The 12,722-nt window shown below is 49.4% G+C and overlaps 1 protein-coding gene across 1 annotated transcript in view; it reads right to left on the reverse strand.

The window, feature by feature from the left end:
* Window positions 1-226: 226 nt before the first annotated feature.
* Window positions 227-12,722, reverse strand: part of LOC128729693 (one cut domain family member 3) — a 38,643-nt gene continuing 26,147 nt past the window's right edge. Inside the window, exons 2-3 of the mRNA XM_053823083.1 lie at window positions 1,193-1,353; window positions 227-286 (exon numbers count right to left, since the gene is read on the reverse strand). Coding sequence (XP_053679058.1) covers window positions 227-286; window positions 1,193-1,353 — 221 coding nt within the window. The remainder of the gene's footprint in view (window positions 287-1,192; window positions 1,354-12,722) is intronic.

Below are 12,722 nucleotides of genomic sequence, written 5' to 3' on the forward strand. Positions count from 1 at the left end.
TTTTTCTGTTGGGTTTGTTCAATGGTGGCATCTGTCTTGCGGGTTTGTTCAGCAGCAGTGCTGCATTCGGCGTGGCCAGCTGTGTGCCAATCGGTCGCAGTCGGGTTGCCCTTTTCTCACTGACCCTCGCCTGCTTTTATATATGTATGTTTGTGTATGCGTGTACTCGGTCGCAATCTAGCACTAGACCGGCGATAACTGTCGGTAGCTGTGTGAAATGTACAACTTAACGGCCTCGAGCCCATCTCAATAAGGCGTCCGCTAATACGTCGAGATGTGCTTTTGTCTGCAAAAAGGAACAGAGATATTCGCTGCGTTAGAGTGACAAAAACGGAACATGACAGCGACGGACCACAGACGGTACCGTGACCGTGTTAATGTAGGGTGAATGTGAAAGTTGAAACTACAAAAAAAGAAACACGCGCAAAGTAAACATAAAAAACAACCAGAAAAATTGTTTGACGTGTGGCTTAGTCTTAGCTTGTTTGTAGTGATAAACTGTTGAAAACTTGATATGTTAGGCTTGCATCAGTGTGCTTGACCTTGTAAGTGAAGGTACCAGTAAGATTTCATTGGATGAAATGGTACAAAGTATCTCATTTATCACGAAACGGTCCACATGAGACGTTTTTCGTCGTTATATGGCCTTGGAAAAAACTGAACCTTGAAGGCACAGCAGGTAAAAGCAAATATTGTGAGCCAAAATAAGCAAACAAACCCGGTACACGTGGTAAAGGATCCCCCACGAAGACGACACGAACGCCACCGTCAGCCCGTAGGCTCTATTAATAGGGATTTGTGTGATGGATAAGGCTGCATATGGTTACAAATGTACGCGCCTGATGACGGGTATGAAATTAATTGTTATTAACAGACCAGCTCATGCGCTCTGGATCCGGCAGCGCTCGTAAAAAGCGAACGTGCGGCTCAACACGTGGCTTGCGAAAGTTCTTGGTCATTTGAGCGAACCGCTTGCTGGATCGAATATGACCTGCAGCCGTCCAAATTACATTCTCTCACACACACGAAAACACACACAAACCTGCGTTTTTTTTCGCAAATTGAGTTGGTTTCTTTTCCACGTACAAAACACCATGCGCCTCCATCAGAATGCCCAACGGGGTTTTTATCTTCATGAAACACCAGGCGCCTCCACCGAAAAAATGCTGAAGGTACGATTCGTCTTACTCACCGTCTTGTAGAACATGCACGCCTGCCTGTCCTCGTCCTCGCCTTCGGGACAGTCGATGAAACCGTCGCACAGCACGTGGTCGTCTATACATCGATACCGGCCCTGGCGATCCGGTGTTGGGCAGGCGAAACGCTCCATGCCATCCATCGCGGGTGGACACTCTGCGAATGAAGCGGAAAGGTACAGGTGGAAAATTGTTAGCAAAACAAAATACCAGCATGAAACGGCACTACGTGGGTTGAAAATCGAGAAAAAGGCAGAGGAAAAAGCAGACACTTCCTGCATGACGCATAAAACAATTTAAAAGCACACCCGAGTGAAATAAATTGCCCGCACCGGAATGTGTCTCGGGAGTGTGTGGAAACGTAGTGAAATGTGGAAAGAGGGCGACTCTAAGCGCGACCATTTAGGGCGAACGTGGGTGTGATTCTCGACGGAGTGGCCGACCGGGTGAAGGAAAAAGGCTAGCATTCGAGACAACTATGGGCCGCTGGCACGAAAGAGTTGATTGTTATGTAAATTGTTGTGACGACGAAAAGACGCTCGGTCGCCGGCGAGCGGTGGAATCAATTTTCCTAAATGTGCCGATCAGACGCAAGAGATAAGCGAACTTTGGTTTCGGCCCGAGGCAATCCCCGGACCCGGCTAGACAGGTGCATGGTGCGAGGGGACTCAATCCGTGCCAGCATTTATGCCGCGACGTGACGATTTTCCCGTTGGCAAATTTCCATTTTTCCTTCCATTGCGAGCACTGCCGTGCTTGTTGTATTGTTTTCAGCCGTCTTGGCGTTCCGCGTGTCGTCGGGAAAACGGGAGGAATTAATAATGTACCTCTCTCAACAGCCGGCACGACGCGCGGTGGAAGCGTTTTGGAACGGGGGTTTTGATTTATGAGGGACCCGATTGGGCCCCTTTCGATTGGTGCTAAATTAATCAATTCGGTTCCACAACCACCGTCACGCGCTGTGGACATGGGCTCTGTGTTTTCTGTGTTTGGCCGAGCGATTGGTAAAATATGTCTCGGTTCTAATTGAAACTCGAACCGCATCGTCAAGTAGCTTAAGGATGCTAGACATAAAATTGACTCATCACACCGCCACAGTGTTCGTGCCATCCAGACCGTGCTAGGATCCGTTGCCATGGAAACCCACTACCTCTTTAGCGGGCATAGGAAACAAGATGGCGGAGTGTCAGGTGGGCGCTTCCACTTCACCGGCTCACCCACTCCAGTGTATTCGGCAGTTTATTGTTCGAGTCAGAGGCGACGGCTTCAACAGTGCCGAACGCTGGTTGTCGTGCACCTGCTGCCTCAAGGGAAACGGAGCCGAAGCTCATCGCTGCTCCTATCGAGAGGCATTGGTCGGTTACCCGGGGCATCGGCATGCTCCGTCGATCAGACGGCCAATCAATTAGAGCTCGAAAACCTTCATCAATAGCCGGAGGTTCAATGGAACGGTGCTATCTTCGGCACAACGCCACCGAGCGAGGGCGTGTAGGTGGGCCAGCGATCGCCGGCAGGATAATTATTTGCATATTTTATTGATATTTAAATATCTGTATTATGAATCCTATTAGAGGGACCGAATCGTGGCAAACCAGGGGTAGAAGAGAGCCGGAAGCAGCCCTCTACCCCATCCATTCCATCATGCGATTGGTGACTGAAAAATGGTGCACAATCAATTATTCTGGTGTAGGTGAACCAGAAAGCGATACGCATCATCGAACGCATACATTTCGGTGTTTTGTAGCTGAAGAATCGAAGGAGTGAAGTTTCGCAAGATAAGCAACGGCATAAATTATGCCCCGCAGTCGAAAAGGAAAGCAGGATGCTAGAGTGTTTTGAGGCAGTTTAGCATAAAGATGGAGGTAAATGTCAAAGGATCATCAGGATCTAATAATGGGAGATGTTTACTGACATGCTACAAGAACAAACATTTGCATTCGATTTCACAGTTTGTGTGAAATCTAATCGATTGTTAACTGTTCCTTGAAGCAAGGAGCCAGTAATTAAATGACAGTAAAATAAGTAAATTTCATAAATAAAATGCATTTAAAGTAAATGTTATCAGATGCCAAAGCCTCAATATAACGGCTTTCTTGGTTGGCATTTTCCCGTCTCATTTTTATATGAAAATGTAAATAAATGAGTAAATTTATACACAAAGTTCTACTTGTAAATATATTTTTTAAACGCTTGAGGCAATTAAAAGGAGAAAATAACTAGCGCCTTCCGGGTGGATTTACGTCGGATTTCTGCCAAATCAGAGGGTAATCGGAAAAAGGTCCACCCTCGCAGCCGAGAAACACAACGATTTATCGAATTGCGTTCGCCCACCAATGCCGAACAATATGGACGTTTATCGTGCGAGTTGGATTTTTAGAATCCATCTTCAGAGCCCTCCGGCACCATCTCCAACGCCCCTTGCTTTTCTGCTCACGCTCTCATTTTGCACACGCTTTCCAGCGCGGGTGGACGGGAATCGCCTAATTTATCGACTTTGCAGAAAACTTTGTCCCACGCAGAAACATCTCAACGGAACCTCGGTTGCTGGCTGCCCGGAGTTTCCGTGACAGAAAAATATGCTCCGCACGAGAGTGGAAAATCGGGTGGCGTCGCCGTACCACGCGGAAACCGTGCAACGATGGATTGCATCACAAGCTTCCGTCCCATGTGTGGCCCACATTTGTCCGTACACCAGGCGCGGATGCACCACCGGGCGTGAGTTTCAGTTCAGTGCTCCAGTTCTGGCAGCCGGGCATCTTCGCTGGCCCGAGTGGCGTCGTCTGCGTCGCGCATTTATCTTCGCCAGACCATTTCACTTTTCGCCATTATCGGTCACACACTCGGGCCTGCACGGAACATGCAGGCGTATTGGAACTGCATGGACACACACACGCACACGCACACGCAAGCACACACTCACAGCTGAAGCATGGTCAGTTTGGTCAATTTTCCACCTTTCAGACGCCACATAACTCCCACGGTTCCGGCGAACGTCCATTAAATGTATTAAGCTGCCAACACATGCCATTGCATTCTCCTCAGGGGGAAGTGAATTCATTTTCATCCCCTACGTCTTCTTCTTCCTCCTTCTATTTCCTCGAATAAAGAAGGTTGCAAAGCGGAGAACGATTATGGCAATAAACTGCTTCGTTAGCGTCATCGCCGTCTTGGAAGCGAACCACGACGTGTTCGAGCGGGGGTAATTAAAAAGGCACCCAGCACAATCAAGCGAGAGAATGATGCAATAGTGAGAGAGAGAGAGAGAGAAAGAGAGCGAGAGAGAGAGAGAGAGGATAATAAAAAAGGTAGAGAGCGAAAGAAGGTGGTAGAACGGCGACAAATGTTGCAACAATTACCGATCAAACTCCACTTTTCCCATCCCCGTGGTTGCATTTTAATGAGTGAAAACATAAGACGCCGATTCCGGGAACACGGGTCGGACATTCTGTTCTGCCCTTATATCTGCCAGGCGCTCCCTTTAGAGGGGGGAGTTTCTTTTTTCCCGGTACGCGCCACCCTAACGACCCCCGGGGTTGTAGGCTATAAATGCGGCAAGGGATTAATTTTCCTCTTCCTCGCTTCCAGGAAACCGGCCGGTGTTAACCACTGGCGACATTTTCTAATTTTACGCTCCACGCTTCCATTAGAGGCTGGTAAAGCGAAGAAAAACACACACGCTCGTACGCCTCGTCTGACGCGCGGGCACACATACAAAATTTGACGCCAACCGCTGTTTTCTTTTAGGGCTTTTTTGCGTCATTTTCAAACCACCAGCTCAGATGATGAGTAAACAATGTTCGTCGCATTATTGGCAGCGTCGCGATTGAAAGGGGTTGAAAAGAGTTTGAGAAACGTTTTCTCCACGACATCGGTAGCGCCAACGCTGTGGTTGAGTTCTGCGAAACAATTAGCAGCGCGTTCAGCGTTGTTTCATGGTGAGCAAGATCGAAACCAGCTCCACCACGGGGTTTCTTTGTGCGAAAGGAATAAAATCATCACAGTTGGTACGTGAACGTGAATGTGAGAGGCGTCAGGAACAGCATGGACGTCTGTATGGGCGAGTTGGTGTTCCTGCTGGCACGTGCCCGAAAGCGAGTAAAATGAGCGATTGTTCCTGTCGGAGAGGCAAAGCAACGATGTAAGGGAAACCAACGAGCATTAATTAGTGTGCGGCGTTGATTTTAATTAGCCCGTGCATGTGCGCAAACGTTGAGTAAAAGAAACGGACAACAACAAAAAAAACCTCAACGATTCTAGCTCGGTTCCATGGTGAATAGAATGAAGCCTCAAGTTTTCGTTTTTTTTTTCGTCAGCCCAACTCATGATGGGTGCTTGTTCGTCCCAGAACGAGTTCTTTCAAGCATCACCGGAACCAGCTCGGTGAGGTTCGGTTATTGTGGTAAGGTGCCACCGAGAAAACGAGAGCTCCAACCGGGCGAGTGGCGAAAATGGCACCACCAGGTGGTGGTTAGAAATGGCGCAACCCAGCGCCTAGACTTGTTATGAAAATTTATGGTTTCCTAGGTGGTAGCCACCGTGGCGTGGGCTGTTGGTGACGCCTGGTTGCAAGATCCCATGGCCGGTTCCGGCTGCTGTCATCTTGCACGCTGCGCATTATGCTTCAACTTTCCTGCGCGTGGTTCATTCGTAAAGCGCCCGAGAAAACCCGTTCGGGTGTGTGCTCGAGGTGTTCTTTTTTTTTCTTTCACCCCTATCGCAGGTAGTGAAGCTGCTTGGGATGCAGGATGCGCACCGCAAAAGATGCAGCAAAGACAAGCTCTTGTTGGCTGGACAGTCGGGAAAACCGCACCTTCATTATGGCGATCGTCAACATTGGCTCCACGGTGGGGAAGTTGTGAGTGCTGTCAAACTTTAGTATCGTTTGCTCTGTGTGTGGAGGATGGAGTAGGATACCGAGAAGTTTGCGTTCGTTTTCCGAGCCACCTTCTGGCGAACCACATACCTTGGTGAAGTGTGTTGGTCCTGGTCCAGGGAAGCGAATGAAACTCACGTTAAGCTACCGTTAAGTTACCGCGCGGACGGTTCGCACTAACTGATATTAATGGTTTTTCCTGCAGAAAGGTAGGGCGTCATGCTGGGAAACGCCACTAGCCAATGGGTGGTCATTCAAGGCCACGTTTGTAGGCGAAGATATTTCTCGTTGGAGTCAAATGTAACCTCTTAAAGAAGCATTTAGCTGGCTATTAGTAGATCTTTAAGCGCGCTCTTGCTGAAGGATAGCTCAGGTTGCTCATTTGTGAGTTTGACAGTTGACAATAAATAACAAGGAAATGCACTGACCTGCCAAACCAGCCCTTAACCAGCATTTAATACTTCTTTTCAGTATCAAGCTTGTTGCAATTGAAAATGGTTATCTTCTAGTTCCTGGAAAAATGGCAACGTACATTTCCCAGTACAGTTGTATGCCGTACAAGCAGAATTAATTTCGCAATCTATTAATCGCTCACCCCCGAGCGTCACAACGTGGCTTCTTTTAGCCACACGGGCAACGCACGAGCCCACCCAGCAGGAGTCACCTTACACCAGCACCGTCTGGCAGGAAAAGGTGCTATTTAAGGCGCTCCAACTCCCAGACGTCACCAAATGACCAAATCGATCAGCCCGGGTGGATCGCATCGGGCCATTCTCCGAAACCCGCCAATCGAAGCGTACGTCACTGAAAGTGATACTGCGACACATTTTTCTTTGAACCGGCCCCAAAGGCTAAGGGCGAGGCCGGTCCTTCATGCGTCAGATCCCGAGCTGCATATGACGTTTGGGCTAAAAGCGACCATCGTGTTTGCTATTTTTTCCGATTGCCCGCGTGGCTGGCCGGGTGATGTCGAGCGAAACACTTGATGAAACTGGTACGTCATCTAAATCCGGGTGCGATTATTTCTTTCCAATTCGGCGCCACGTGTGGGCTTGTCCAATCCAATTAATTCGCTTGCAGGGTTTCCCAGGTTCCGGGGGCGTCTTTTTCTCTGGGGTGGGTGAGAAAATGACATGGGTGGCCAAATCCCCGTAACTGTATCGGGTTTGATGATGATAAAGCGCTTCAGAACGAGCCCCTACGATTTTATTGCTGCACACGCTCGAGATTGACCCCGCTGGGCCGTCCGCTGGGGGTGTTGGAATAAAAGGAAAGTGAGCGAGAAAAAAAGAGAAACGTATCTCGAGATAGATGTGCCATCCGGCATCGAGCGTGGAGAAGATGATTGATTACACGGGACCGGGAACGGCGCGCTGTCATGATTTGTCATGTTCGCTCAATCTCAGCGAATCTAGCCGGGATCGGAACGCACGATTGGCGACCCGTTGCTTCCTTTTATCGACAAGTGATTGCAACACGGGCATGAACTCGATTGATTTTGAGTGGGAGAGGTTTTGCGAATGAGCGCAAAAAATAACATTTTTCGACGGCTTCAACGTGTGCGATGGAGACGCCTGGTAGCTGGTAGAAAACGCAAGCTTCACATGCACACGCACAAAAGTTGCATAATGGCGGTTGTTGAAACACCCGCACAGAAAAGGGGACAATCGAGTGAAATCCCAGCCATCACGTCGTCGTTACGTTGTCATTGCCGAAAGTGGGACGAAACACCTGTCTCCAAAACTCGTGGCGACGCTGACGGCGCGCCCATCTCTTAAGGCTGGCTTTGATTTCTGCCCTCTACCCCAAACGTGTCAAGCAAGTCGCGATGGCGTCGGTTCAGATTTGAGCAGTCTTCGTTTCAATTTACGAGAGACCCAGGATACGTCCTGGGAACCGACGTCCAGCTCAGTGGCTCGGTTCTGCGTGATCCATTTTAAAATGTGTTGCTCCGTGTGTGATTATGTGGGTGTGTGAGTCCCACTGACGCCCACGGATGGCTCACGAGAACCCGAGCATATATAGCGATATTTTTGCTCGAGTCATGTCCGGAACGGGGCAGGGAAAACATCCCCACATCCCACTGACTCGACTCGCTTGTCGGTGAAACTTTCCCAAAAAAGGACACCCCCTGCATCGCCTTGCGACGGCTTCGCAACAGTGGCGATAAAATTGCACCCGAACGGTTCTTTAAATGCGCCGAATGGGCGCTAAGGAATCGGTAGCGAGGAAACTTTTCCTCGGCGTGGTAGGGCGATAAAGAGCGAAAGAGAGATGTAGAGAGTGAGAGGGCACACGCGGCCTTAAAGGCGTAAAGCGGTGGGGATTAAAAATGCTGCCCGGCTTGGCCATCGACGGGTCTTGGGCAGGAAAAAGGGCAAACACCCGCCGGCCAGCACGGGAGATGTTTATTCGGTGTCTTTTCTCTTTCCGCGATGGCCTCGCAGCCATCGGTGCCAACTATCCCGGTGGCTTAACTTTCTCCTTCTGCCGTTCGCTTTTCCATGGCATCATGGATTCTGGCTCTCTTTCACTTTCTCTCTCTCTCTTTCTCGCTTCTCGTCTCGCTTCCGGCGATGTTTGTGTAGGCGGTGGGATTTAGCACCGATGAGAAATGCGTGAACTAGCCACACTCGCTTCTCTGCGTCCTCGTCTCTCTTCCAAGAACCAACCGGATTGGTCGTGGGGGTGGATGTGAAAATCCTAGCTTTATTTTATTTTCCATTTTTTGTGAGGGTTTTTTTTCGCAATCGAGAATCGCGACGCGAGAAATGCGAGGCGGGAGCATTCTTTTTCCCGTGCAGCCCGTGCCGGAGGAACGGTGTGTGTTTGTGTGTGTGTGAGTTGGGAGTGTGGGTGAGAATTCGCAAAAGTATGTGGTGGCGAAAATATCCGTGCCAAGTGCCAAGCGAACCGTCGCTCAGTTGGATTTTCCCACAACCACCCACCCGGAATGGGATGTGAACAAGCGACCGGTGGGGGTGAGATGGGGCCTAGAATTCGGGGGTGGGAAAAGAAATCAAATGATACACCAACCACCCCAATTTGTCTGGACCGTGTGGCGCCACGGCGGTTGTGCCATTCGGTTTCGGAAGCTGGCTGCCAGGCTGCTCCCGCAACTGATACTTTTAGATTGCATTCGTGTGTAGTGTGTAGTGTGTGTTTTTTTTTTCACTTCTTCTTCGTCCCTCTTCCCTCTTCATTCACTTCTTCCTCGTTCCTTCCCGTTTATGGCTGGGCGTTCGGTTCCTTCAGGAATCATCCGCCGAGGGGGATGCCCGACGAACGCCGTGTTCCTACGCCATTTTGCTGCTGTTTCCTTCCCGACGCTGTGTCGTCATCATCGTGGGTCGTTTGTCGTCACCGTTTTCCCTCGCTCGGGAACGTGAGGGGGTTTTCGATTCCTTCGGCAGCCGGCACTAGCACGGCAATCATCCGTTCCTGGGCGCTTTGGTTCGGGTTCGGGAACGTTCTTGGAGACATGTTTTCCCACCCGATAGGCGAGTTCTCATGGGCGTAAGTGTGCACGAATGCGCGCGTGTGTGTGGGTTGGTTTTGTTTGCGTAACCGTTTTCGGTTCGAGGATTTCACTGGCTGGGATTTAGGGAGCGTGTGTGTGTGCTTACCACTTCGTTTCCTCAAACGCTTACTGCAGCCCCGAATGCTCGTTGCAATCATCGCAAATCGTTTCGTCATCGTTGCACCGTTTGAACGATTCCGGTGTGGGGGTGGACGTGATGGAGGATGGTGAGAGAGGTGTGAGGAAACGCCACCATCGCGGCGCCTTCGGGCGAGATGTTTGTAGCATCTCCGTTCTTGGGAGGTTTCGTTTCCTCTTTTTTATTGCTCTTATTTTGTGCTCCCTTGGTGTGCTTTTCCGTTTCGTTTTCCCCACGCGGTAGCCAGGATCAGGGGTTTTTCCGATTTCCTCCTGCAACTCGTAAAGTGAGCACACCGCAGTCGGTGGCAGGTGATTTTCCGGCGTTTGTTCGGTGATTTCGGGCACATGGAGCAGCACAGGAGAAGGCGAAACAATGCAGGTCACCCTCACGTGCGCGGTACAATCCGGAAGTCAAGGACCTCGTGGGAAAAATCTTCCACCTTTATCTCCTTGCTTCCTTCATCTAATGGGGTGAGGACATTCGCGTCGTGACCAGCGAAGCTCTGTAGGAAGGGATGGCTGTGACATTAGATTGCATCCCGAACGCGTGCATCATATTTCGCGATTCTGGGTTTCCTTTTTCGCGAAAACTGCTGCACCGTGTGCGGGTGTGCGAAACTGCGCTAAATCAGGCGACATCACGTATTTTTCTTTCCGTACCGTCACGCCTGCGGAAAAATAACCCAAATTCGTGAGGGTAGCTGCTAAGCTGCCCCGGCGACAAGGAAGCTGACGTTTAGATGCGAACGGAAAGCAACACCGCTTGCTGCGCTTGTGACAGATTGGAAAAGTTGTTGTTTTTCGGCACAGATTGGTTCACAGCACGCGCCTTGGGTTCGCCTGATAACAACCGAAGCGTATGCGGAGTGAAAACTCGCTGATGGATGCTAGTTGGGGCAACTTCCTTTTTTAAGTGCACGTTCGATTAAACTGGTTCATTTCGTGTTTTCATCTTCAAACCAACCAACCAACCCGTCAGCTCGTTCGCTCGGCGAGTGCATCTTTATTCATGACCGTCGAACGAGAGTGCACCTTTGCGAAGGGAGAAACTTTTGGACAACTATTTCCACCGTGCTTGACTGGGCTTCGGGTGGGGTTTTTTTTTTGCAAGTTTGTTCAGTTGTTTGTTCGTTCTGCGTGAAGTTTTCTGACCGTGCAGAGTTTTGTTTTTGTGCCATTGCACAACTAGGAATTGAGCAAAAAACTAAAAAGGCTGCCCTCAAACAAAGTAAGGTGTTCCGAAGCGACGACGGCAGGACGGTTCCCTTTTTCGTGAGCTATATCATAGCAGCCTTAGCAACACCATGGTAACATCGCTCAACAATGTGCTTACTTTGCTCGGATGCGTTGCGTTGCCCGGTGGAAATTCATATTCCATTTTTTTTTGTCTCGTCCCTATTTTTGCGTCTTGTTGCTTCCGCCTGTTTTTTGTACGGCGTCACTACCTTTCGGTTACTTCGTGTCATTTTGGTTTGCTGTTGCGTTTGCCACATTGAATTTAGTGCATTTGAAATGCGATTTTTTTTGCAACTGCTGAATAAACAACCGCACCTTTTGGCTTTGGAAAATGTGTGAGTGCTGCTTTTTCTGACTCCACAGCACGACATCACAGATTTATGAGCTTGAAGTTGGAGGTTTCGAAAAAAAAACACGAACCACGGATAAAAAATTGTGCTTCTGAACTACCCTCTCGAATCCACCCCACATCTATTTTAACTCCTTTTCCCTGGATTGGCAAGGGTTTTAGAACAGAACCGAGAGTGGACCTACTTTTCGTCCATGTTTTTTTTGTTTCCTCGCTCATCATAATATTGACGCCTGTGTTGCTGAAACCTGACCCAGCAAATATTGCAACATCACTAAACCTTCCCGGAAGAAGCGCTCGGATGGAATGATTTCGGTAGCATTTGCTCCATCTCTGTTGGGGCCATTTCGTGACAAAGAAGGCCATCGCATGGGATAAAAAGGTATCCCGTTCGCACTTTCCACACGTGGACCATTTTTTGGGGCCATTTTTCTTTACCTTTACCTTCACCACGCCTCACGGATTAGGGTGTGGGATTTTTTTTCCCCCCTAGACCCGTTTCTATCGCCAACTCCATCCTATGTTCAGCTTGGCCGCTGGTAAATTGCTCTCGGGCACGCGTTCCCATCCGCATCCGGTACGGGAAAAGATGAGTGCTTTTAACACAGTTTTGGACTGAGGGTGGAGAAAAACGCGCAAGCGGCAGCACCAATTTTCTCGTTCGATGAAACGATTTCCCTACCGTGCGCGTCAGTGCGCACCAAAGGGCGCACATCCTTAACCGAATCGCTCGTGTTCACACGAATGAGCTGCCCTTTTCGTCCTTCATAGCGTTATCTTTCACTTGCCCCTTCTAATGTCACTGTGACACGTGTTGGCCGGGCTGGTCCACCCCATGCCATGGGGATGAAACCACCCTCTTGCGGGGATGCTCACGAGTGTGGTTCACTTCCGGGAATTGATCCCCATCGGGAACGATCGACCTGCGACAACGATGCGTTCCACTTGTGTTCTGTGTGAGGGGCGATAAATTTTCATCTACCAGCGAAGGTCAAGTGTCACGCGGGCTTTTCTCGGGGTGGTGTCGTAATTCCCGGAACTGCGGTTACGGGAATGGGTGGATTGAGCTCGTGTGCCCCATTTAATGGCGCATGGATGGGACTTTAAATCTATCTCTAGCCGGAAAGGAAAATAAACGAGCAACGACCCGACAACCGTCAGCCTTTGTTGGTGTGTGAGATGAGCCAATAGTTGCAACAAATGTTACACAATTTAAACAAAGAATGACTATAGATGCTCTGTATTTGAGACACAATGTAGTCGTTAGATTAAATGAGAACAAATCATCGGGTTTTAAAGCAAATCAAGCAATTTTGTTGATTCAAGCGGTCTTCTGGCATAAAAAGTACACCAAAACTGACACAAACTTCGAGTACTTTCAATAGACCACCGCCTAGAGCATGCGGG

This window comes from Anopheles nili, chromosome 2 (assembly GCF_943737925.1).
Source record: "Anopheles nili chromosome 2, idAnoNiliSN_F5_01, whole genome shotgun sequence".
Taxonomy (NCBI): Eukaryota; Metazoa; Arthropoda; class Insecta; order Diptera; family Culicidae; genus Anopheles; species Anopheles nili.